Source organism: Oncorhynchus keta, chromosome 12 (genome assembly GCF_023373465.1).
Source record: "Oncorhynchus keta strain PuntledgeMale-10-30-2019 chromosome 12, Oket_V2, whole genome shotgun sequence".
In the NCBI taxonomy this organism is placed as follows: Eukaryota; Metazoa; Chordata; class Actinopteri; order Salmoniformes; family Salmonidae; genus Oncorhynchus; species Oncorhynchus keta.
The window spans coordinates 34,968,744-34,991,549 of record NC_068432.1 but is presented as its reverse complement, the minus strand read 5'-3'; the positions used below and the strand labels follow the sequence as shown (position 1 = coordinate 34,991,549).

General features: G+C 42.9%; 2 protein-coding genes across 3 annotated transcripts in view; one reads left to right on the top strand and one right to left on the bottom strand.

The window, feature by feature from the left end:
* Positions 1–8,950, top strand: part of LOC118391423 (protein FAM222A-like) — a 47,880-nt gene extending 38,930 nt beyond the window's left edge. For both annotated transcript variants that reach the window (XM_035782809.2, XM_052458074.1), the window contains exon 3: positions 5,654–8,950. In XM_035782809.2, the coding sequence (XP_035638702.1) occupies positions 5,654–7,047 (1,394 nt within the window). In that variant the 3' untranslated portion in view covers positions 7,048–8,950. The remainder of the gene's footprint in view (positions 1–5,653) is intronic.
* Positions 8,951–15,769: 6,819 nt separating this feature from the next.
* On the bottom strand, positions 15,770–18,812 carry LOC118391422 (glycolipid transfer protein-like). The gene is made up of 5 exons (XM_035782806.2): positions 18,581–18,812; positions 17,591–17,649; positions 17,352–17,485; positions 16,936–17,086; positions 15,770–16,696 (listed from the first exon to the last, which is right to left on the bottom strand). The coding sequence occupies exons 1-5, from the start codon at positions 18,681–18,683 to the stop codon at positions 16,514–16,516; spliced, it is 630 nt and encodes a 209-aa protein (XP_035638699.1). The 5' UTR covers positions 18,684–18,812; the 3' UTR covers positions 15,770–16,513.
* Between the last annotated feature and the right edge of the window lie 3,994 nt (positions 18,813–22,806).

Here is a 22,806-nt window from a genome sequence, read left to right as displayed (position 1 = left end):
GCTCCAGGCTTTTATATTAGTTAACACAGGTCCGTAAGAGGATTTAGACCAGCTGAATTTCTTACTTTACAGGTAGGTCGCCTTGGATGATTTGAAAGTTACACTCGTGGCCAAAAATATGGGCACCCTTCTACTTTTTTCAAGTAATGCACGATTTCTTCCAGAAAACTGTTGAAATGAAAGTATTTTGGTGTCCACATATGCAAGTCTTTGGTTTGCAGTTGACCAAAACAAAAGAAAATCTGAATGATTTACTAAGTGTTCGTTTATTCCACAAAGAAATCCTAAAATGGCCCAGACAATACTATTTAATATATAATGAATATATTAATATAATTTGAAGCACCTGATTCTCCTTTACTGATGTCTCTTATGACTGAAAATAACTTCTGGACATCAGAACTGGATTACTCACCACAAACTGGAAGAAGCTTTTTCCTTTAACGAGTCCGACTAGAAAGATATTCTGCTCTCCCGGGAACAGGCCCAGATCCCCGTCATTTGCCTGAAGAAAAGACGGAGGAAAAGAGGATCCAGATCAGGCTGCCTTTTGAGAATCCGTAGGCGAGCGAGTAAACTCCCACTGCCATCAATTCTACTTGCTAACATGCAATCATTGGAAAATTAAAATTGATGACCTACGATTACCCTACCACCGGGACATTTAAGAACTGTAATATCCTATGTTTCACCGAGTTGTGGCTGAACGACGACACAGATAATATAGAGCGGGAGGGATTTGCAATGCACCGGCAGAACAGAGAAGCTACGTCTGGTAAGACAAGGGGCAGGGGTGTGTGTCTTTTTGTCAATAACAGCTGGTGTGCGATGTCTAATTTGAAAGAAGTCTCGAGGTATTGCTCTACCAAGAGATCTCATCTACAATATCCGTAGCCTTCTATTTACCACCACAGACTGATGCTGGCACTAAGACCGCACTCAACCAACTCTATAAGGCCATAAGCAAACAGGAAAATGCTCACCCAGAAGCGGCGCTCCTAGAGGCCGGGGAATTTAAAGATACTTCTCCTTAATGCAACCGCTGTGTCAGATTTCAAAAAAGCTTTACGAAAAAAGCACACCATACAATAATCTGAGAATAGCGCCCTACAGATAGCCGCCATGTTGTGGAGTCAACAGAAGTCAGAAATGGCATTATAAATATTCCCTTTGATTATTTTCATCAGAATGCACTCCCAGGAATCTCAGTTCCACAATAAATGTTAGTTTTGTTCGATAAAGTCCATCATTTATGTCCAGATACCACCTTTTTGTTCGCGCGTTTAGTTCACAAATCCAAATTTACAAGGGCAGGCACTTAGTTCAGACGACAATTACATTACAGTTCGTAGAAACATGTCATACGATGTATAGAATCAATCTTTAGGATGTTTTTATCATAAATCTTCAATAATATTCCAACCGGACAATTCCTTTGTCTTTAGAAAGGAAAAGGAACGCAGCTAACTCTCAGACACGCGCCTGACTGAGCTCATGGCATTCTACCAGACACCGAACTCAAACAGCTCTTATTCTCTCCTCCTTCACAGGAGAAGCATGAAACAAGGTTCTAAAGACTGTTGACATCTAGTGGAAGCCTTGAGAAGTGCAATATGACCCAATTTACACGGTATATTGGATAGGCAAAGACTTGAACACCTGCAAACCTCAATTTCCCACACCCTGGTTGGATTTTTCCTCAGGTTTTTGCCTGCCATATGAGCTCTGTTATACTCACAGACATCATTCAAACAGTTTTAGAAATGTCAGTGTTTTCTATCCAAATCTACTAATAATATGCATATCTTTGCTTCTGGGCCTGAGTAGCAGGCAGTTTACTCTGGGCACCTTATTCATCCAAGCTACTCAATACTGCCCCCCAGCCATAAGAAGTTAATGCAGGCAAACTTAAATCAGTTTTACCAAATTTTTACCAGCATGTCACATGTGCAACCAGAGAAAACCACCTGTTCTCCACACAGAGATGCATTCAAAGCTCTCCCCCGCCCTCTATTTGGCAAATCTGACCATAATTATATCCTCCTGCTTACAAGCAAAAACTAAAGCAGGAAGTACCAGTGACTCGCTCAATGTGGAAGTGGTCAGATGACGCGGATGCTACGCTACAGGATTGTTTTGCTAGCACAGACTGGAATATGTTCCGGGATTCATCCAATGGCATTGAGGAGTATACCGCCTCAGTCATTGGCTTCATCAATAAGTGTATTGACGACGATGTCGTCCCCACAGTGACCGTACATACATGTCCCAACCAGAAGCCATGGATTCCAGGCAACATCCGTATCGAGCTAAAAGCTAGAGCTGCCACTTTCAAGGAGTGGGACACTAATCCGGATGCCTATAAGAAATCCCGCTATGCCCTCAGACGAACCATCAAACAAGCCAGTCAATACAGAATTAAGATTGAATCCTACTACACCGGCTCTGACGCTCGTCGAATGTGGCAGGGCTTGAAAACTATTAGACTACAAAGGGAACCCCAGATGCGAGCTGCCCATTGACGCGAGCCTACCAGACAAGCTAAATGCCTTTTATGCTTGCTTCGATGCAAGCAACACTGACGCATGCACGAGAAAACCAGCTTTTCTGGATGACTGTGTGATAACGCTCTCAGTAGCCAATTGGAGCAAGACCTTTAAACTGGGGCCCCTCAGGGGTGTGTACTTAGTCCACTCATGTACTCCCTGTTCACCCATGACTGCGTGGCCAAACACGACTCCAACACCATCATTAAGTTTGCTAACGACACAACCTGATCACCGACAACGATGAGACAGCCTATAGGGAGGTGGTCAGAGAACTGGCAGTGTGGTGCCAGGACAACAACCTCTCCCTCAATGTGTGCAAGACAAAGGAGCTGATCGTGGAATACAGAAAAAAGCAGGCCGAACAGGCCCCCATTAACATCGACGGGGCTGTAGTGCAGCGGGTCAAGAGTTTCAAGTTCCTTGGTGTCCACATCGCCAACAAATTTCCAAACTTCCTGCAATCCAGGCAGAGGAAAGCCCATAAAATTGTCAGACTCCAGTCACCAAGTCATAGACCTGTTTTCTCTTCAACCGCACGGCAAGCGGTACCAGAGCACCAAGTCTAGGACCAAAAGGCTCCTTATCCTCTCTAGGGGGTGTGGGATGCTAACGTCCGACCTGGCGAACAGCCAGTGAAATTGCAGAGTGCCAAATTCAAAAACTCATTATAAAAAATTTAAAAAAAGTACCATAAAAGTTTGTAGAAACCAGTCAAACGATGTTTATAATCAATCCTTGTTGTTTTTGTCAGAAATAATTGATCATATTTCAACCGGACAATAGCTTGGTCAATAGAAAAGGAGAAACAAGAAAGGCGTGCTCCCGGTCACGCGCTGGATTCATTTCTGGAAATTTCCACTGGCCTCTCATTGAAAGTGCTGTTTCTCCCAATCCTTTAACAATGCCTAAAGACTGGCCACATGTTGTGGAAGCCATAGAGATCGTGAACTAGGTCATTACATTGTTACTTTTTATTGTTTTACTTTAGTTTATTTGGTCAATCTTTTTGAGGTACACTGTTGGTTAAGGGCTTGTAAGTAAACATTTCATAGTAAGGTCTACACTTGTTGTATTCGGCGCATGTGACAAAGTTTGATTTGAATTGAATGCATGTAAAAATCGCATTCAACCAGTTTGAATCGAGAAAAGGTCTCATTCTCCTGTTTTTGTGTCGCTGTGTGTACCGCAATGAGCATGGAGAAAATGAGGTCAGACACAAGATTGTAGCCAAGCAGGAACAATCTCAAGGCTACAAGTCCATCTCCAGAGACCTTGATGTTCCTTTTTCCACCATACATAATGTTATCAAGAAGTCTAAGGCCCATGCCAGTGTAGCCAACTTCCTGGATGTGGCCGCAAGAGAGCACCTTGATGGAAAATTGCAGCGAAGGATTGTTGGAATGGTGGAGAAAGCACCTCCATCAACTGCCACAAAGATTCAAGCTGACTTTCAGACACACAGTGCGACTGTTTCAACCCGTACCATCCGTCGCCAGCTCAATGACAGGGTAGGAGACCCAAGAGGACCCCACTGCTGAGAGAGAGAGAGAAATAAGAAAGCCTTACTGAAATTTTCCACAACACACATGAACATGGCAAAATCCTTCTGGATGAATGTCCTGTAGACAGATGAGACCAAATTAGAGTTTTTTTTTTTTTTTGTAAAGCGCGCGATCTCTGTTTACAGAAAACAACAAAATGAAGCCTTCAATGAAAAGCATACCTTCCTTAAAGTCAAACATGGAGGTTCAGTGATTTGGGATTACTTTGCTTCCTCTGGCACTGTGTCTCTGTAAAAGGTTTTATCAGCAGGACATTGACCCCAAACACACTTCAAAAAGCACCCAGGAATGGTTCAATACTAAATGCGGGACTGTTCTGAAGTGGCCAGCAATGAGTCCATATCTGAATTCCATGAACTTGTGGAGAGCAGTTGGGAGAAGGCACCCTTCAAATCTGGGAGAACTGGAGCAGTTTGCACAAGAGGAGAGGGACAAACTGCCAGTACAGAGGTGCAGGAAGCTCATCGATGGCTGTAGGAAGTGCTTGATTGCAGTTATTTTGACTGAAGGCTGTGCTACCAAATATTAAGTCTCGGGTGTCAAGTGTCTGCCATTTCTGTTTATTTTCTGATTTAAATGGATACATTAAGTTCTGAATCAATATTAACAGTGAAATAAAGAATTCTGGAGACCAAATACTTTAGTCAATTTCAACTTGTTAGAGAAAATTGTGAGTTAATTAAAAAAAGTGCATGGGTGCCATTATTTTTGGCCATGACGACTATCTTCATATTCAAGTCTCATTAGACATGGTTGGATGTGAGCTACATGGTAAAACTTGTTCACCAATTACATTTTTAAAGATGTAATCGTGAGATGAGAAAAAATATATTTTTATTCCTTTTCATCAGATTTTCTATTGTCTTTCAGGCTTTGAGAAACCACAACATTAGGATTGGGTTTAGATTGGCCTACAGTAGAAACGGGGAACACACAGTACAGCTGTCATTTCTTAACATCCATCCACAGCTTTTAACTCGGCACATCTGACACTAGTTTCATGGCCAAATGTCACCAAATGAATCCCACTTGAGCCGCTGCGACAAAATGGTATTTTCTTCTGTACCCGGCTGCCTCCTGCTCTCCTCCCTGATTTCCCAGGGTAATCCAATTCTGGGTTGGAATTTATTTCATAAAGCACTGTTCAAAACGTGCCGGAGGTGTCTCCCTCCCAATAATGAGTTTAAAAGAGATGCAGATGTCAACGGTTCATCTTCCTAAAGGGAGGGAGGTGAAACTGGAGAGTGTGAAAGGGAAATGGAGGAGACGTTACAATAAGTGTTTTTATTGGGCTATTCTTCTCGTCTCTGGTCCTTGGACATTGTGTTCTCTGTTTTGACACGCTTTATCTGTTGGAATATTTATCACAAGGAGTGTTTTGGCCTATATGGATAGGTCAATTGATATACTGATTTTCTTTATTTTAGTCCCAGCTGGCAAGTATCGTCTAGCCTACTCTTGTACTTTATAACCAGGCACTTTGTATAAGCTAGATCTTAAGGAAGTATAGGCTAACCGTTTCTTTCTTTGTTTATGTTGCAGGTGAGCTGTCCTCCATGAATGGCCCTCGGTATCCATCCCCTGCAGAGCTGGATGCCTTTGCCCAGAAGACGGCCAGCAGTCCCCTGTCCATCAAGATCTTCCCATCCAACATCAGAGTGCCGCAGCACAAACAGCTGAACAGGACTGTCAACGGCCTGGACACCACATGCACCCAGCACTACAGTCCCTACTCAGGAGGCTACCAGGGCCTACTGGGTGTTGTAAAGGCCACCGTCTCCGTGGTCAAAGGCGTGCTGAAAAACTCTGAGGGCAAGAGGACTAAACATTCCCCTGCCCAAACTGCAGTGGCACCATACAACCCTCTCAGTAACAACAGACACGGGCAGCAGAAGAGCTACCACATGGGCTCCTGCAAGCCTCCTGACGGGCCCAAAATGGCTGTTCCCTCTAATATCATTGTTGCTGCCTCTGTCATCCCCACCCCAGTAGGACAGACTCTGGCCTCTCAGTCGGACCTGGACGTCCAGAGCCTACTGAGGCAGATGAACAGACACTCCCACAGCCAGGCCCTGCAGCACGGGGGAGAGGCCCAGCCAAGCCCCTCACGCCAGGCTGTGGCTGCTGTGGCCAGCTCAGACTCTGGCTTTACCTGGGGAGTGGTGCCCCAGAGCAGCCTAGCGTACTCCGGGGCTGTGCTGCCCACCCAGAGCGCAGACATGGCCCAGGCTGGCTACTTGGAGAGAGTGGACTATAGCATATGGCAGCACCACCAACAGCAGCAGCACTACCAACAGGGGGCGCTAAGGATGTACAACAATGCTCGGATGGGCAGCGGGGGAGGGGCCGTGGTCAGCCGCTCTCCAGAGACCTGTCTCCCTTTGGCCTGCTCAGCACAGCTCTCCTATAGGCGCCATCCCCTCAGTGCAGGCACTAACGGGGCAGGGATTGGGCAGGACCGGGTTAGCTCCTCCCCTCTGAACTGTGCTGCTATGCATGGGGAGTTCTCTGTGGGCCAGTACTTCGCCCCTCCCTGGAACAGTTTTCTGGTCACCCCGGACAGTGACTGTTACAACCCTCAGGAGCTGGTGCCTGGTTCCTCTATGGGCCGGGCCAGAGACATGGGGCTCTCCCAACCCCACCCTCACCCTCACCATCACCCCAACCACCAGCTCAACCCCCACCACCATCCTCACCCCCAGGTCTACGCCACAGACCAAAGCTTAGGCCTCTGTTGTGGGCTGCCCAGCACCAGCCTGTGCCACACTTCTGTGCTGAGCAGCAGCCTGCAGTCTCTGGAGTGCCTGATCAGTGATCTCCACCCGCCCTGCATCAAGGAGAGCATGCTGGGGCGGGGCTACGAGGCGGTGGGGATGCCAAGGCTACTAGACCACAACCTACAGCACACCCACGTCCAGCTGCCTGTGTTCAGATAAGACAGGATGTGTCCACACAGGGCACTCGGACTGAAATATTCTGTAAAACAGGAACTCCATGGATGCAGGTGTGTAATTTTGAAGAGACCACCTCAGAATGAGAAACGGCACCTTTTTATTTAACGTGTGTGTTGTATTGGTACAGGGCTATGTGGTTTGGAATTGACCAAGTGTTGTAAACCTTAAAAGGGTAATGATAATCATGACTGACCTGCAGGGTCATCTTATTTGATGTCTTAATGTTTTCATTTACGGAGGATTTGTTGATCAATCAGAGAATCAGTTCACATCTGCCACATTTGTTCCTCAGAATAATGTGTTTTGAAGCTTGTTTTTTTTCTCAATCTGTCCACTGTTGAATTTTTAAACCATTTCAGAATGTTGTCATTTGAAATAAGGTGAAAAGGTGATGCGCAGGCAATCCTCCTAATGCCCTTTACAAAGTGCAAAAAAAATACAACTAGAAAATGGTACATACTTAGGGCATACAAGGGCCCAACTCCAGGCCTCCAGGGGCATACAAGGGCCCAACTCCAGGCCTCCAGGGGCATACAAGGGCCCAACTCCAGGCCTCCAGGGGCATACAAGGGCCCAACTCCAGGCCTCCAGGGGCATACAAGGGCCCAACTCCAGGCCTCCAGGGGCATACAAGGGCCCAACTCCAGGCCTCCAGGGGCATACAAGGGCCCAACTCCAGGCCTCCAGGGGCATACAAGGGCCCAACTCCAGGCCTCCAGGGGCATACAAGGGCCCAACTCCAGGCCTCCAGGGGCATACAAGGGCCCAACTCCAGGCCTCCAGGGGCATACAAGGGCCCAACTCCAGGCCTCCAGGGGCATACAAAGGCCCAACTCCAGGCCTCCAGGGGCATACAAAGGCCCAACTCCAGGCCTCCAGACTGTCAGCTTGTTTTTATTTAACCCTTAATTTACCAATAAAGGCCACTGATTATAATGCACTGCTGTAAGAACGGCAAAAATGGGTCGATTTAGACATGGGGAAATGTGTCAGGGAACCGTTTTTTATTTTCAAAAGAAACTTTATCTTGAATGTTTTTGTATTTTTGTTAGGTTGTGCCTATGTTGGCTGCTAATGGAGGCTAATGTCTTTATATAATGATTGACCTTTATGTTTTTGTTGTCTTCTCTACAATTATGACTCTGTTACCACGCTGTTGCTAGGCCCCATGTCACAAGCAAGAGATCTGCTAGCCATCACGTTAATGTTTGATGGAATGACAGAGTTGTCATGTTTTACCTAAAACGGCACTGGGACTTTGGGGACGGGATGTGTCATTTGATTCTCTGATTTGTTCACATTTTGCTCTTAGCTTTGGTTGACATTCATCATTTAGGTCATCAATCACAAAAATACTACCTTAATCAACAGGAGTCCCTCCAATAGTTTTCCGGAGACAGGAGAAATGTGTTTTCAAACTGAAGGCATGACTATCACATTGAAGTATTCCATGGTAGATCATTGGTTTACAAATGAGTCGAGTTTACTGGAGAGGTGTCCCTTACAGATCACTGGAGAACAGGCATTTCTTACAGTATAATTCACTGCTTTTCTGTCAATGTTTTCTTTCTGAAAATAAGATGTAGTTTCTTTGTAGTGGTCTATCTGATGCCTGAGAAGTATGGCTATATAAAGAATCTCTTATATGTCTGCACTGTCAAATAGGATTTTTTTCTTCTACCAGTCAGTCAGGATTCTGTTGGTTGACAATGTACATAAATGACTCAATGATTATGAAGTGCAATTACAATATTTAACAGGTATTTAACTCTACAAACATGTTGAAATGACTACATTTACATGAGTACATGCATAACCCTAGACTCCCATACCCATTCTCCTATTCTTAATTAAGATTGTCAAATAAATATTTTTTTCCTTCTAATCCCAGCACTTTATTTTAGTTTTTAGGTGTACAAGTTGAAACACTACAGGCAAAAAAAAGCAGTAAGACACAACTGCATTCAGAAAATACAAAGAAGCAAAAATGTTAATTCCAAGTGGTCCTAAGTTTAATATTTGTATTTAATTATGCTAGGGTGCGTTTCATATCTATTGCGAGAGAAAGAACATGGGGGAGAGATTGTAGAAAGACCCAACACAAACGTTTTGTTTCTCTGAGCCTCTGGGTCCTCTAAATATACTCAAGGCTTAGTACAGTGACCCAAGGGTCAGAGGCTAATCAGCTTTGTGACCTATCTGCTAACAACCCAATCAACCCATCTCACATCTCTGAACACGTACAGAACATTGAGATCTTGTACATGTCTTTATCCACACAACACCCTTACCACTTTCATCTGTATTCCAGAATGGACTAGAGTAGGAAAGAAGATCGCTAGGCAGCACTATGCTTTAGAGAAAGGAGGAGTCCACTGCATATAGAGAGGTTGTTGGACTGAAGCTGGCCAGTAAGGTTCCATCGCTGACAGATACTACTATGACTACGACTACTGCCTTACTTAGTGCCTTACTGCCTTACTTACTACCTTACTGTACCAGTCAAAAGTTTTGACACACCTACTCATTCAAGGGTTATTCTTTATTTTTACTATTTTCTACATCGTAGAATAATAGTGAAGACATAAACTTTGAAATAACACATATGGAATCATGTAGTAACCAAAAAAGTGTTTAACAAATCAAAATACTTTGTTTGAGATTCTTGAATGTAGCCACCATTTGCCTTGATAACAGCGTTATACACTCTTGGCATTCTCTCAACCAGCTTCACCTGGAATGCTTTTCCAACAGTCTTGAAAGAGTTCCCACATATGCTGAGCACTTGGCTGCGTTTCCTTCACTCTGCAAACCAACTCATCCCAAACCATCTCAATTGGGTTGAGGTCGAGTGATTGTGGAGGCCAGGTCATCTGATGCAGCACTCCATCACTCTCCTTCTTGGTCAAGTAGCCCTTACACAACCTGGAGGTGTGTTGGGTCATTGTCCTGTTGAAAAACAAATGATAGTCCCACTAAGCGCAAACCAGAATGGATTTCGTTTTGCTGCAGAATGCTTTGGTAGCCATGCTGGTTAAGTGTGCCTTGAATTCTAAATAAATCAGATGGTGTCATCAGCAAAGCACCATTACACCTCCTCCTCCATGCTTCACAGTGGGAACCACACATGCCGAGATCATCAGTTCACCTACTCTGCGTCTCACAAAGACACGGCGGTTGGAACTAAAAATCTCAAATTTGGACTCATCAGACCAAAGGACAGATTTCCACCGGTCTAATGTCCATTTCTTATGTTTCTTGCACCAAGCAAGTCTCTTATTCTTATTGGTGTCATTTAGTAGTGGTTTCTTTGCAGCAATTTGACCATGAAGGCCTGATTTCATGCAGTCTCCTCTGAACAGATGATATCTGTTACTTGAACTCTGTGAAGCATTTATTTGGGCTGCAGTCTGAGGTGCAGTTAATTGCCCATTTCTGAGGCTGGTAACTCTAATGAACTTATCCTCTGCTGCAGAAGTAACTCTGGGTCTTCCTTTCCTGTGGTGGTCCTCATGAGAGCCAGTTTCATCATGGAGTTTGATGGTTTTTGTGACTACACTTGAAGAAACTTTCAAAGTCTTCAATTCTCCAGATTAACTGACCATGTCTTAAAGTAATGATGGACTGTCATTTTTCTTATTTGAGCTGTTCTTTCCATAATATGGACTTGGTCTTTTACTGAATAGGGCCATCTTCTGTATACCACCCATACCTTGTTACAGCACAACTGATTGGCTGAAACGCATTAAGAAGGAAAGAAATTCCACAAATGAACTTTTAACAAGGGACATCTGTTAATTCAAATCAAATCAAGTTGTATTTGTCATACACATGACATACACAATGTTAGCAGATGTTAATGCGAGTGTAGCGAAATGCTTGTGCTTCTAGTTCCGACAATGCAGTAATAACCAACGAGTAATCTAACCTAACCATTTCACAACAACTACCTTATACACATAAGTGTAAAGGGATGAAGAATATATACATAAAGATATATGAATGAGTGATGGTACAGAACGACATAGGCAAGATGCAGTAGATGGTATCAAGTACAGTATATACATATGAGATGAGTCATGTAGGGTATGTAAACATTATATTAAGTGGCATTGTTTAAAGTGGCTTGTGATAAAAAAAAATGTACATACATTTTTCCATTATTAAAGTGGCTGGAGTTGAGTCAGTATGTTGGCAGCAGCCACTCAATGTTAGTGGTGGCTGTTTAACAGTCTGATGGCCTTGAGATAGAAGCTGTTTTTCAGTCTCTCTGTCCCTGCTTTGAAGACCCTGTACTGACCTCGCCTTCTGGATGATAGCGGGGTGAACAGGCAGTGGCTGTTCAACCACCCGGTTGTTGTCCTTGATGATCTTTATGGCCTTCCTGTGACATCGGGTGGTGTAGGTGTCCTGGAGGGCAGGTAGTTTGCTCCCGGTGATGTGTTGTGCAGACCTCACTACCCTCTGGAGAGCGTTACGGTTGTGGGCGGAGCAGTTGCCGTACCAGGCAGTGATACAGCCTGACAGGATGCTCTCGATCTCGATTGTGCATCTGTAAAAGTTTGTGAATGCTTTTGGTGACAAGCTGAATTTCTTCAGCCTCCTGAGGTTGAAGAGGCGCTACTGCGCCTTCTTCACCACGCTGTCTGTGTGGGTGGACCAATTCAGTTTGTCCGTGATGTGTAAGCTGAGGAACTTAAAACTTTCCACCCTCTCCACTACTGTCCCGTCGTTTTGGTTACGGGGGTGCTCCCTCTGCTAATTGAAATACCTTCCAGGTGACTACCTCAGGAAGCTGGTTGAGAGAATACCAAAAGTGTACAAAACTGTCAAGGCAAATGGTGGCTACTTTTGAAGATTCTCAAATATTAAATATATTTTGATTTGTTTAGCACTTTTTTGGTTACTACACGACTCCATGTGTGTAATTTCATAGTTGTGTTGTCTTCACTATTATTCTACAATGTAGAACATAGTAAAAATGAACACTAACCCTTGAATGAGTAGGTGTTCTAACTCTTGACTGGCACTGTGTGTGATATATATATATATATATTTAATCATTGAAACAGCATGTCTATTACATGATTATAGCATCGCTGCCTAAGGATTTACTGTTGGCTGTTGAAACTGGATGCTTTTTTGTTATTATTTGAAAGGGTGATTCTATTCTATTTAGTAGCTTTTATTACAGAATGGCTCCAACGGTGTGGGGTAGCTTGGAGCTAGTGCATCCTTTAAAGAGGTGTGTGTGTGTGTGTGTGTATACAGTTGAAGTCTAAAGTTTACATACACCTTAGCCAAGTACATTTAAACTCAGTTTTTCTCAATTCCCGACTTTTAATCCTTGTTCTAGGTCAGTTAGGATCACCACTTTATTTTTAAGAATGTGACATTTCAGAATAATAGTAGAGAAAATAATTTCAGCTTTTCATTCATCACATTCCCAGTGGGTCGGGAAGTTTACATACACTCAATAAATGTAAACTTCCGACTTCAACTGTAGGTCCTTTAATTTACCTCGTACTCCTGCACATCAACTCTGCACTAGTACTCCCTGTCTATAGCAATGTTATTTTTACTTGTTATTCACTGTGTATTTTTTTCCTTGTGTCACTATTTCTGGTTTTTTATCTTTAACTCTGCATTGATGGAAAAGGAGCCGTAAGTAATCATTTCACTGTTAGTCAAAGCATGTTTACGAAGCATGTGACAAATAACATCTCATTGGATTTTTATTTTATTTTATTCATACATGTTAGGCGCACAAATGGGGGTCGCAATAAATCAGATTGGGGGCTGCATGTTTGACACCCCTGCTGGAAATAGGGGCTGTTGATTAAGCTGTTTCTTCAAAGTGTTTATGTGTTGAGTAGGCCTGTTGAAAAGGTGGAGCTGTTAGTGAGGCCCTAGTCTCTTGTGTTTTGTCTGCCTTGCTTTGGGGCTTCCCGTCCTGTTCCTCCCCGTCTGCCCTGGTTCCTGGCTGAACCTGAGGCAGTTGTGCTGATAAACCTGCAGGATTACAGGGCCTGTTCGCCCTGAACAGCACAAGATCAGAGGGATAGGAGCCACTCTATCCTCTAGCACCACCAGGGTCCCTCAGGGACAGCGAGAGAGGGGAGATCATGGAGGAAGAAGGGGAAAGGGAAGGAAACGGGATGTGAGTCAGTGGAATAGGGGGAAAGTATTGGTCAAATGGGATTGGTGAAAAAGGAAAGATCTCATTAGAGCAGTCATCCGAGTATCTTGACTGCATAATGCTATTGGAAATAAAGATGCAGAGTAAATGTGGAGTATGAAAGTGTTCCAGTATTTTATGCCCCTTTATCTACAGCGCATACATACAGTACTTTACATGTTATACAATGACATTAGGGATGATCATTTTCCATCAACTGTCCAGCCAAAATTATCTTTTTAACGGTCTAGATTAAAATAATGAAAGAAAATATATTTTATCAGGTAACAAAATTGTAAATTTTTGTTTAGATTACATCATGTATTATAACTGATATGTACCATGATTGACTATGAATGTTTTGTATCAACTCTATTTTAGTGATCTGCAATGTGTTTTATTGTCGATTATTGTACCATTGTGTGACATTTGTCTAAGTATCTAACTATTTTATTTCTTCTAACTACATAGTAGTTTTGTTGCGTGTAAACAAACAGGTGACCGCTTTTGGATAAAAGTTGCAACTGCATCCCATGAGAAGGTCACAATCAATGAACTAACATTTAGTAAATGTCTCCTCCATGAGGTTGACAAGTGAATTGCTTCTTATGACGGATAGAGGCAGTAGCTGGTTTAAGTATGAAGTGATGAAAGACACTAACGTGACTCAATACACAGAACCCCCTTAAATCTTAAAAATGCAATATGTATATAGAAATCTACAGATTATTCAGTGAAATCAGAATCACCTTTACTAGCCAAATACATTAGCATGTACGGGAATTTGACTCTGTGAAATGGTGCTGCCACAATAAACAGAATATACAGACAAACAGAATATACACACACATATATCCACATACAGTATGTAGACAATGAACACCACGCTAAAAACGACAGACTACACTATAAGCTACATTATGAATTGTACATGTATAGATGTATGAATAAATCCATTTACGGGATGATATGCTATAAGGGAAATATACACTCACCGGCCTGTTCACAAAAATGGATCGCTCCTACAGAGTGAGTCACATGGCCGTGGCTTGCTAGTATATAAAGCAAGCAGACAGGCATCGAGGCATTCAGTTACTGTTCGATTGAACGTTACAATGGGCAAAACAAGTGACCTAAGCGACTTACATGCTGATCGGACCGCAAGCGCTGCAAAATAAATGTCATTCAACCATTGCACCCACACTGCTCACGGGTGTCAACGAGCGTCTGTGTAGCCAAGTGTTAAAATAGAACTTAGTTCTATTTGTGACGCTTGATGTGCTGCAAGTCCTGCCTCTCCCATCTCCTTATTGGGGTTTAGGAGCATATACCCACATGCCATCTCCTCGTTGGTTTTTAAGAGCATATACCCATGTGGGTGATTGACAGGTGAACTGAGGTTTCCAGTCCAGTTGGTTGTGGTAATGTACCTTAAAGTTGGTTGCCAACTGCCATACAGTATTAAGTCCAAAGAAGAAGTCTGAAGGAGGAGAGATTACTAGAAAACAAACTTTTACCCTTATCTGTGGATTAATTGTCATAGTAGAGGACCTTGTGCATTTCAGGTAAAATAAAAACCCTATGTTTATACCCCAGGACAAATTAGCTAGCAACAGCATGCTAGCTAGCTAAATTTCCATAAATGTTTAATGCTTTTTGACCTGTCCCCAAATTAATATTGTTGGTTCAGAGTGTGTCCTGAACACGTATGGTGTGGGGGGACAAAATCAACATGCGCGCAATGGCGCACGATAACAGCTCGTTGATGAGTGAGGTCGAAGGAGAATGGCAAGAATTGTGCAAACTAACAGGCGGTCCACAAACACAAATAATGGTGCAGTACAGTACAACAGTGGTGTGCAGAATGGCATATCGGAAGTCACAACTCATCGATCCTTGTCACAGATTGGCTATTGCAGCAGATGACCACACTGGGAGTAATGTGCAGTTCTATGAAAGTGCAGGGTGCATCGTCCTTGGATGAATAGTAAACAGTGCCTAGTCCTTGAATGAGGAGATCATTGTGACCGGTTGGTAAGGGCCACGGCATGGGGGAAGAAGCTGTTCAGGTGGTGGGATGTTTTGATCGTGATTGACCTAAAAAATCACTTCAATGTTATCAATGCACATCATCATATTCCAGGTATACATACAGGACAAACACAAGCATGTATCTCACAAATAAATAATTAGATTGCATTGACCATGCTCTTTGAACTGATTTGAGCCAATAAATGTTATTCCAACAATTAGGAAATACAGTACTATTTCAGAAACAATACACTTTCTGAAGTCAAATAAAATGTTGCTATTACAGCAAGCTTTCAAAATCACATGAAGTGCAACACCCCAATAGTGAATGAAACTGACATGTAAATGTATGTGCCAAATACTGTTTGGCATTGTCTAGCACTGCATTTGCTGATAGCTGCTATTTATTTTTTGCACTAACTGTTAGTCCCTCTGGATAAGAGCATCTGCTAAATGGCTAAAATGTTAAATGCAAAATGTGTCGAACAAATTAAATGGATTGAAAATATGTATTTCAAAAAGACATGAAGGAAGTGCAACCCTACTCAACTAAAGATTCAGTTTACATTTACATTTACATTTGTTCAAACAAACATGCAGAAGCCACAAACAAAACATCACACAACAGACGGCACTAAGCATTAAAACCACTAATGCTGGTTATAATCTCTAAAGGCACGGGGTAGTTAACTCTTCCCATAGCTACAGGGCAGTGAGGGTACTATCTCACGTTTCAGGGTAGTTACAGTAGGGATTTCATGAGTCTTGTATCATCAGCAGATACACTCTTCCCTCCCACAAAGAGAGATACAGTACTAGAATAACACTGACCAGCTCTCTGGGTATCACTTCTAAATGTCTCTTACCTGATGGTGGATCATGTGTAACTGCAGCAGACCGCTTAATGGGCTTACACAACAAGAGTTGTGCTAGACCTGTAACATTCCTGCAATTTTTACATTTCTTGAATTTATAACAGACTCAACACGGAATATGCCACTTTCCATCCAGTAGCAACTCACCTGGGGCCAAACCGTCAACATTTAGTAGGGAGAGACTTAAAAGGAGGGACGTGAAATTAATAATACAAATGGTGATAAGAATAAAAACAGCGTCATTGAAATAAAGTCCTCAATCCTCATAAGCTGGAAAGTTCCATAACCTGAGAGAAAGGATGAAAAATAGAAGACTGAAAGAAAATAACACGCAGGATGCTGCTGTGGTCCAGTATGGGGGACATCAAACACTATAGTCCAGCTCTGCATTCAGCGTTGTGTACATCTCATAGATTGCATCCACTGTGGCCGTGTAATTGATGAGGAACTGGCGTACACTAGCCATGCAGTCCTCCTCTCTGACCTCTTGACCTTTTGACAGGGCCTTTATAAAGTCTGACTTATAGGGTGCTGCAAGCAATGCCGCCTGGAGGGGACAAAGAGAAATCCAGTTGTTACATAGTTACTACACCTTAGCTGGGCAGTTCATCTACATTCAAATTCAATCTGTCGTTTTCAGTTATTACATGTAGAAATTAAGTTCAATATGAAATCAATACACTCAGAGGTGCTTGAGAACCAGGGTTCAGTAGAACACCAAGTCACAAGTAAAAGGCTAGGAGTTCAAGACTATGCTACCACATGACTGTAGTCACATGGTCTCACCTTAAAGATCTTCTGCACTAGCCAGCCGTGGTATTTCTTCAGGGCCTGGTCGTAGGCTTTGTTGATATTGACACGGATGAGGTTAGGGTTGTTCTCATCTTTCTCTCCATCTGCCAAGCTCTGAAGCAGGATCTGGATGAAACGGAGGCCTCTGCAGGAGAGAGGACAATCAGCTTAACTCATTTAATTTCAGTCACAACATTATTCATGACGTGCAGATCTCTATCTAGAAATAAGAACACCATTTCACAGCCTCTAGTCATCGCAATTCTGATCTTTTGACCAACCACAATCAGATATTCTTCAGAACTGATCTGATTGGTCAAAAGAGTAATTAGTGAAAGAAAATATCAGAATTGGGCTACCACTGTAAACACAGCCTTAAACACATTCAGGTGAGATGATTCTGAGCTCACCTCTTCAGCCACATCAGGGCCAAGGTGGCTCCCACTTTGGGCCACTCTGTGCCATATGCCTCCTTCTCTGACTCCACTATCTGCTGTAGTGTTGCATACTTGGCAGGGTCCTTGTCATACACACTTCTGATTTTCTGGAAGGAAATTATTAACAACAAAATGTATAGATGTAGGCATTTGTTGCTGTAGGATCACTCTTATTTCAAGGCACAATTAGAGGGTGTGGAAAATATACTTACTGTTATATTGCCACTGATGTCTGATTTGATAGGAACAAATACTTTTGACCCCAGGCAGTCTGGAAAGAAGAAAGAGAGGGACAAAACATTGGATTGAAATGCAACCAAGCAGTTATGAGTAAATGCAGACACAGCATCTTGGATATAGCCGGAGAAACATCCTTGGGGAAGGAAAGAATAGAATAGAAATGACACTTATTCTCCCACAATGCTTATGTGAATTATATGAAAGTTTCTTGTTGGGCAATCAATAGAGAAAAGGGTCCATTCAAGTCTAAAGTCACAAGGAGGCCAATGCAGCAGGCAGTGTGGGAGGAGAGAGAGAAGAGCTACAGCAGCTGCATACTAATTCACATGGCCCCTCTTGCACTTTGGTTTCACCACCTCAATACTTCCTTGGTTTTAAAATCAGATTATTACACTTTATGTTAAGATTATTCCTTGACATTTCCAATATGTAAAAACAACATCGTGGAAGGTTGTTACCACACAGACACTACTAGCGCATTTAAATCTCAAAATGAGCCTGTGATTGAGCCACCCACAAAGAGTTTATTTGCGGATCATTCAAAATGTAATAACAGGTTATTATGGTAGGCCTACTCTATTCGGTTGGGTGATGGTCATCTTTATGCAACTCTGTCGTTAACAAAGCGATTATAACGGCGCTGTACTTACTCAACGTCATATGTTGTTTATTCAACAAGGTCAATGGCACTGTCTAGCCAACTTAGTCAAACCTGTGTTGGTTTCTTAGACTAAATACACATTTAAGTTGATTGTTTTTAATTTAGTTCCGTGTATTTCTAAATGTTGCTATAGGGGAGGACAATCATGAAAAGTGAAACAAAAAGAAAATGAAGTGACGACATTTTCTAAGGTATCGGTGACTGTGAGACAACTTGAGCGCCTCTCCAGTTTCATGAAGACCAATGAATGTGATAGGCTACAGGTCGTCTACCGACCGTTCAGGTGTACTTCTGTACTCACCAAAAAAAGGCGGAAGATATGCCACTGACTCCAGAAAGAACTTTGTATCCACTGATTTGTCGACTGGAAGTTCTCCAAATTGGTTATCCATTAAAAGTGACATCGTTTTCTGAAATGATATGTGACTAACTACAGAATGATAACGACTGCTGTCTGTGAATAATAAACCCGGAACTGTCTTCCGTGTTCACTGTCTTCTACGCCTACGGCAAGGCAACTGTATACTCTGGCAACGCACACTGACTTGGCAGGGGGCGCGCCCTGATCGTTTCACGTCATCAACAGGTGTTAGAAAGTGAAAGAAAAAATGTTTGCGTGAGATACGCTAGAATTGAAACATTCTACCTTCATGGACTGAGCAAGCCTTACATATGCAGTTTTAAAAACGGTTATTCGTTGTACTAAGAGTAGTAGTGGAAATATCTAATTTATAGTAAAAGCATTGCATGAATCTATCATCATATTTGCAGGTCCGGGAAAAATAGCATTTTATAAAAACGTCGTGCAATTCTACATCATTTTTTACATATTACGGGATAATGGACAGAGAGAAAGGCCTATGTGTTAATTTTATCACATTTCTCCAATGCCAAATCAGCGTGTCCAGTTTGCAACGGAATTGTCCCTGTTTGCAAATAATTACATCTGAGAAGTAATTTGGAATAAAGTATGGTACTTTCAAAATTAGCAACTGGGTAACCTTTTGGGTCAGACATGGACAAACCCATGTGGGTTACATGTAGGTCCCAAATGGGAATACTTTTTAACGGGCTGTAAGTGAGCAAATCTTGTGTTATTTTTCAGGAATGAGGATTGGGACTCAATCAGGAAAACCATTTGGGTCACAAACAGGCAAACCCATGTGGGCTACAACATGGGTACCAAATGGGCCCTGTATCAATTTTAAATGGGTTGAGAAGGCCAGCATCCCGGAGTCGCCTCTTCACTGTTGATGTTGAGACGGGTGTTTTGCGGGTACTATTTAATGAAGCTGCCAATTGAGGACTTTGAGGCGTCTGTTTCTCAAACAAGACACTCTAATGTACTTGTCCTCTTGCTCAGTTGTAAACTGGGGCCTCCCACTCCTCTTTCTATTCTGGTTAGAGCTAGTTTGCAGCGTTGTACGAGATCTTCAGTTTCTTGGCAATTTCACGCATGGAACAGCCTTAATTTCTCAGAACAAGAATAGACTGACGAGATTCAGAAGAAAGGTCTTTGCTTCTGGCCATTTTGAGCCTGTAATCAAACCCACAAATGCTGATGCTCCAGATACTCAACTAGTCTAAAGAAGGCCAGATTTATTGCTTCTTTAATCAGAACAACAGTTTTCAGCTGTGCTAAGATAATTGTAAAAGGGATTTCTAATGATCAATTAGCCTTTTAAAATGAAAAACTTGGATTAGCTAACACAACGTACCATTAGAACACAGGCGGGATGGTTGTTGATAAAAGGCCTCTGTACGCCTATGTAGATATTCCATTAAAATTCAGCCGTTTCCAGCTACAATAGTAATTTACAACATTAACAATGTCTACACTGTATTTCTGATTAATTTCATGTTATTTTAATGGACGAAAAATATGCTTTTCTTTCAAAAACAAGGACATTTCTAAGTGACCCCAAACTTTTGAACGGTAGTGTAATGTGGGTGTGTGCATGAGCGAGTACATGTGTGTTAAGGGGCAGAGAATCAGAGCAGGTGGTCAGTCCATTTCAAGTGTTCAACAGTCTGATGGCTTGTAAATAGAAAACTGTTGATATCAGACCTAATGATCGGATACGATCTGCCTGACTGGCTTGTGTGGGGTCCTTGATGATGCTGAGTGCCTTCCTCAGACACCGTTTCATGTAGATGTGCTGGATGGGTGGGTGTACTGTCCCAATGATGTACTGGGCCATCTTCATCAACCGCTGGAGGGCCTTGCGGTCATGGATGGAGAAATTCCCGTACCAGGCCGCATTTCTTCAGGCATCTTAGAAAGTAGAGACGCTGTTGCGCCCTCTTGACAAGAGTGTGATTTTGTTAGTCCCTGACAAGTCCTTGGTGATGTGGACGCCTAAGAACTTAAAACTCTCTCTACCGAAGTCCTGTTTATGTGGATCGCGGCAAGGACACCTGTATCTTTGTAGTGACTGGGTGTATTGATACACCAACCAAAGTGTAATTAATTACTTCACCTTGCTCAAAGGAATATTCAATGTCTGCTTCTTTTTTTTACCCATCTACCAATAGGTGTGCTTCTTTGTGAGGCATTGGAAAACCTCCCTGGTCTTTGTGGTTGAATCTGTGTTTGATATTCACTGCTCGACTGTGCGACTGTACAGATAATTGTATGTGTGGGATACAGAGTCATTCAAAACATTTTTTTATTTTTATTTCACCTTTATTTAACCAGGTAGGCTAGTTGAGAACAAGTTCTCATTTGCAACTGCGACCTGGCCAAGATAAAGCATAGCAGTGTGAACAGACAACACAGAGTTAGTTACACATGGAGTAAACAATTAACAAGTCAATAACACAGTAGAAAAAAAGGGGAGTCTATATACAATGTGTGCAAAAGGCATGAGGTAGGCGAATAATTCCAATATTGCAGATTAACACTGGAGTGATAAATGATCAGATGATCATGTACAGGTAGAGAGATATTGGTGTGCAAAAGAGTAGAAAAGTAAATAAATAAAAACTGTGGGGATGAGGTAGGTGAAAATGGGTGGACTATTTACCAATAGATTATGTACAGCTGCAGCGATCGGTTAGCTGCTCAGATAGCTGATGTTTGAAGTTGGTGAGGGAGATAAAAGTCTCCAACTTCAGCTATTTTTGCAATTTGTTCCAGTAACAGGCAGCAGAGTACTGGAACGAAAGGCGGCCGAATGAGGTGTTGGCTTTAGGGATGATCAGTGAGATACACCTGCTGGAGCGCGTGCTACGGATGGGTGTTGCCATCGTGACCAGTGAACTGAGATAAGGCGGAGCTTTACCTAGCATGGCCTTGTAGATGACCTGGAGCCAGTGGGTCTGGCGACGAATATGTAGTGAGGGCCAGCCGACTAGAGCATACAAGTCGCAGTGGTGGGTAGCATAAGGTGCTTTAGTGACAAAACGGATGGCACTGTGATAAACTGCATCCAGTTTGCTGAGTAGAGTGTTGGAAGCGATTTTGTAGATGACATCGCCGAAGTCGAGGATCGGTAGGATAGTCAGTTTTACTAGGGTAAGCTTGGCAGCGTGAGTGAAGGAGGCTTTGTTGCGGAATAGAAAGCTGACTCTTGATTTGATTTTCGATTGGAGATGTTTGATATGGGTCTGGAAGGAGAGTTTGCAGTCTAGCCAGACACCTAGGTACTTATAGGTGTCCACATATTCAAGGTCGGAACCATCCAGTGTGGTGATGCTAGTCGGGCATGCGGGTGCAGGCAGCGATCGGTTGAAAAGCATGCATTTGGTTTTACTAGCGTTTAAGAGCAGTTGGAGGCCACGGAAGGAGTGTTGTATGGCAATCATGTTAAACACTATTATTGCATACAGAGTGAGTCCATGCAAATTTCGTTACTTGTTAAGAACATTTTTACTCGTGAACTTATTTAGGCTTGCCATAACAAAGGGGTTAAACACATATTGACTCAAGAGTGGGTACAGTGTGCCTGGTATGCTGGCCTTGATGTGGGCCATGAACAGCCTCCCGAAGCCTTCATGATGATTGAGGTGAGCGCCATGGGGCAATAGTCATTTGGGCATGTCACCTTATGTTTCTTGGGCACTGGGATGATGGTTGTCTCCTTAAAGCAGGTGGGGACTGCAGCCTGGGGCAGGGACAGATTGAAGATGTGCAAGAAGACGCCCGCAAGCTGGTTAACACACACGCTGAGGACGTGGCCAGGGATGCTATCTGGGCCGACGGCTTTGTGAGTGTTCACTCTTCAGAGTTTTCCTAACGTCAGCCTCTGAAAATGAAAGCACCCGGTCGTCCAGAGCAGCAAGACTCTTCCTGTTTGGCTCGGTTGTCTGCATTGAAGTGAGCATAGAATGGGTTAAACTCGTCTGGGAGGGAGGCTTAGGTGGGCACCGCACAGTTGGATTTGCCTTTGTATTCTGTGATAGTCTGTAGTCCTTGCCAAATGCAATGCAAGTCTGAGAACATAAATTCAAGTTCGAGTCTGTATTGTGTTTTTGCGTCCCTAATGAATTTGTATTTTTTTGCAGAGTTCCTATCTGCTTGCCTTG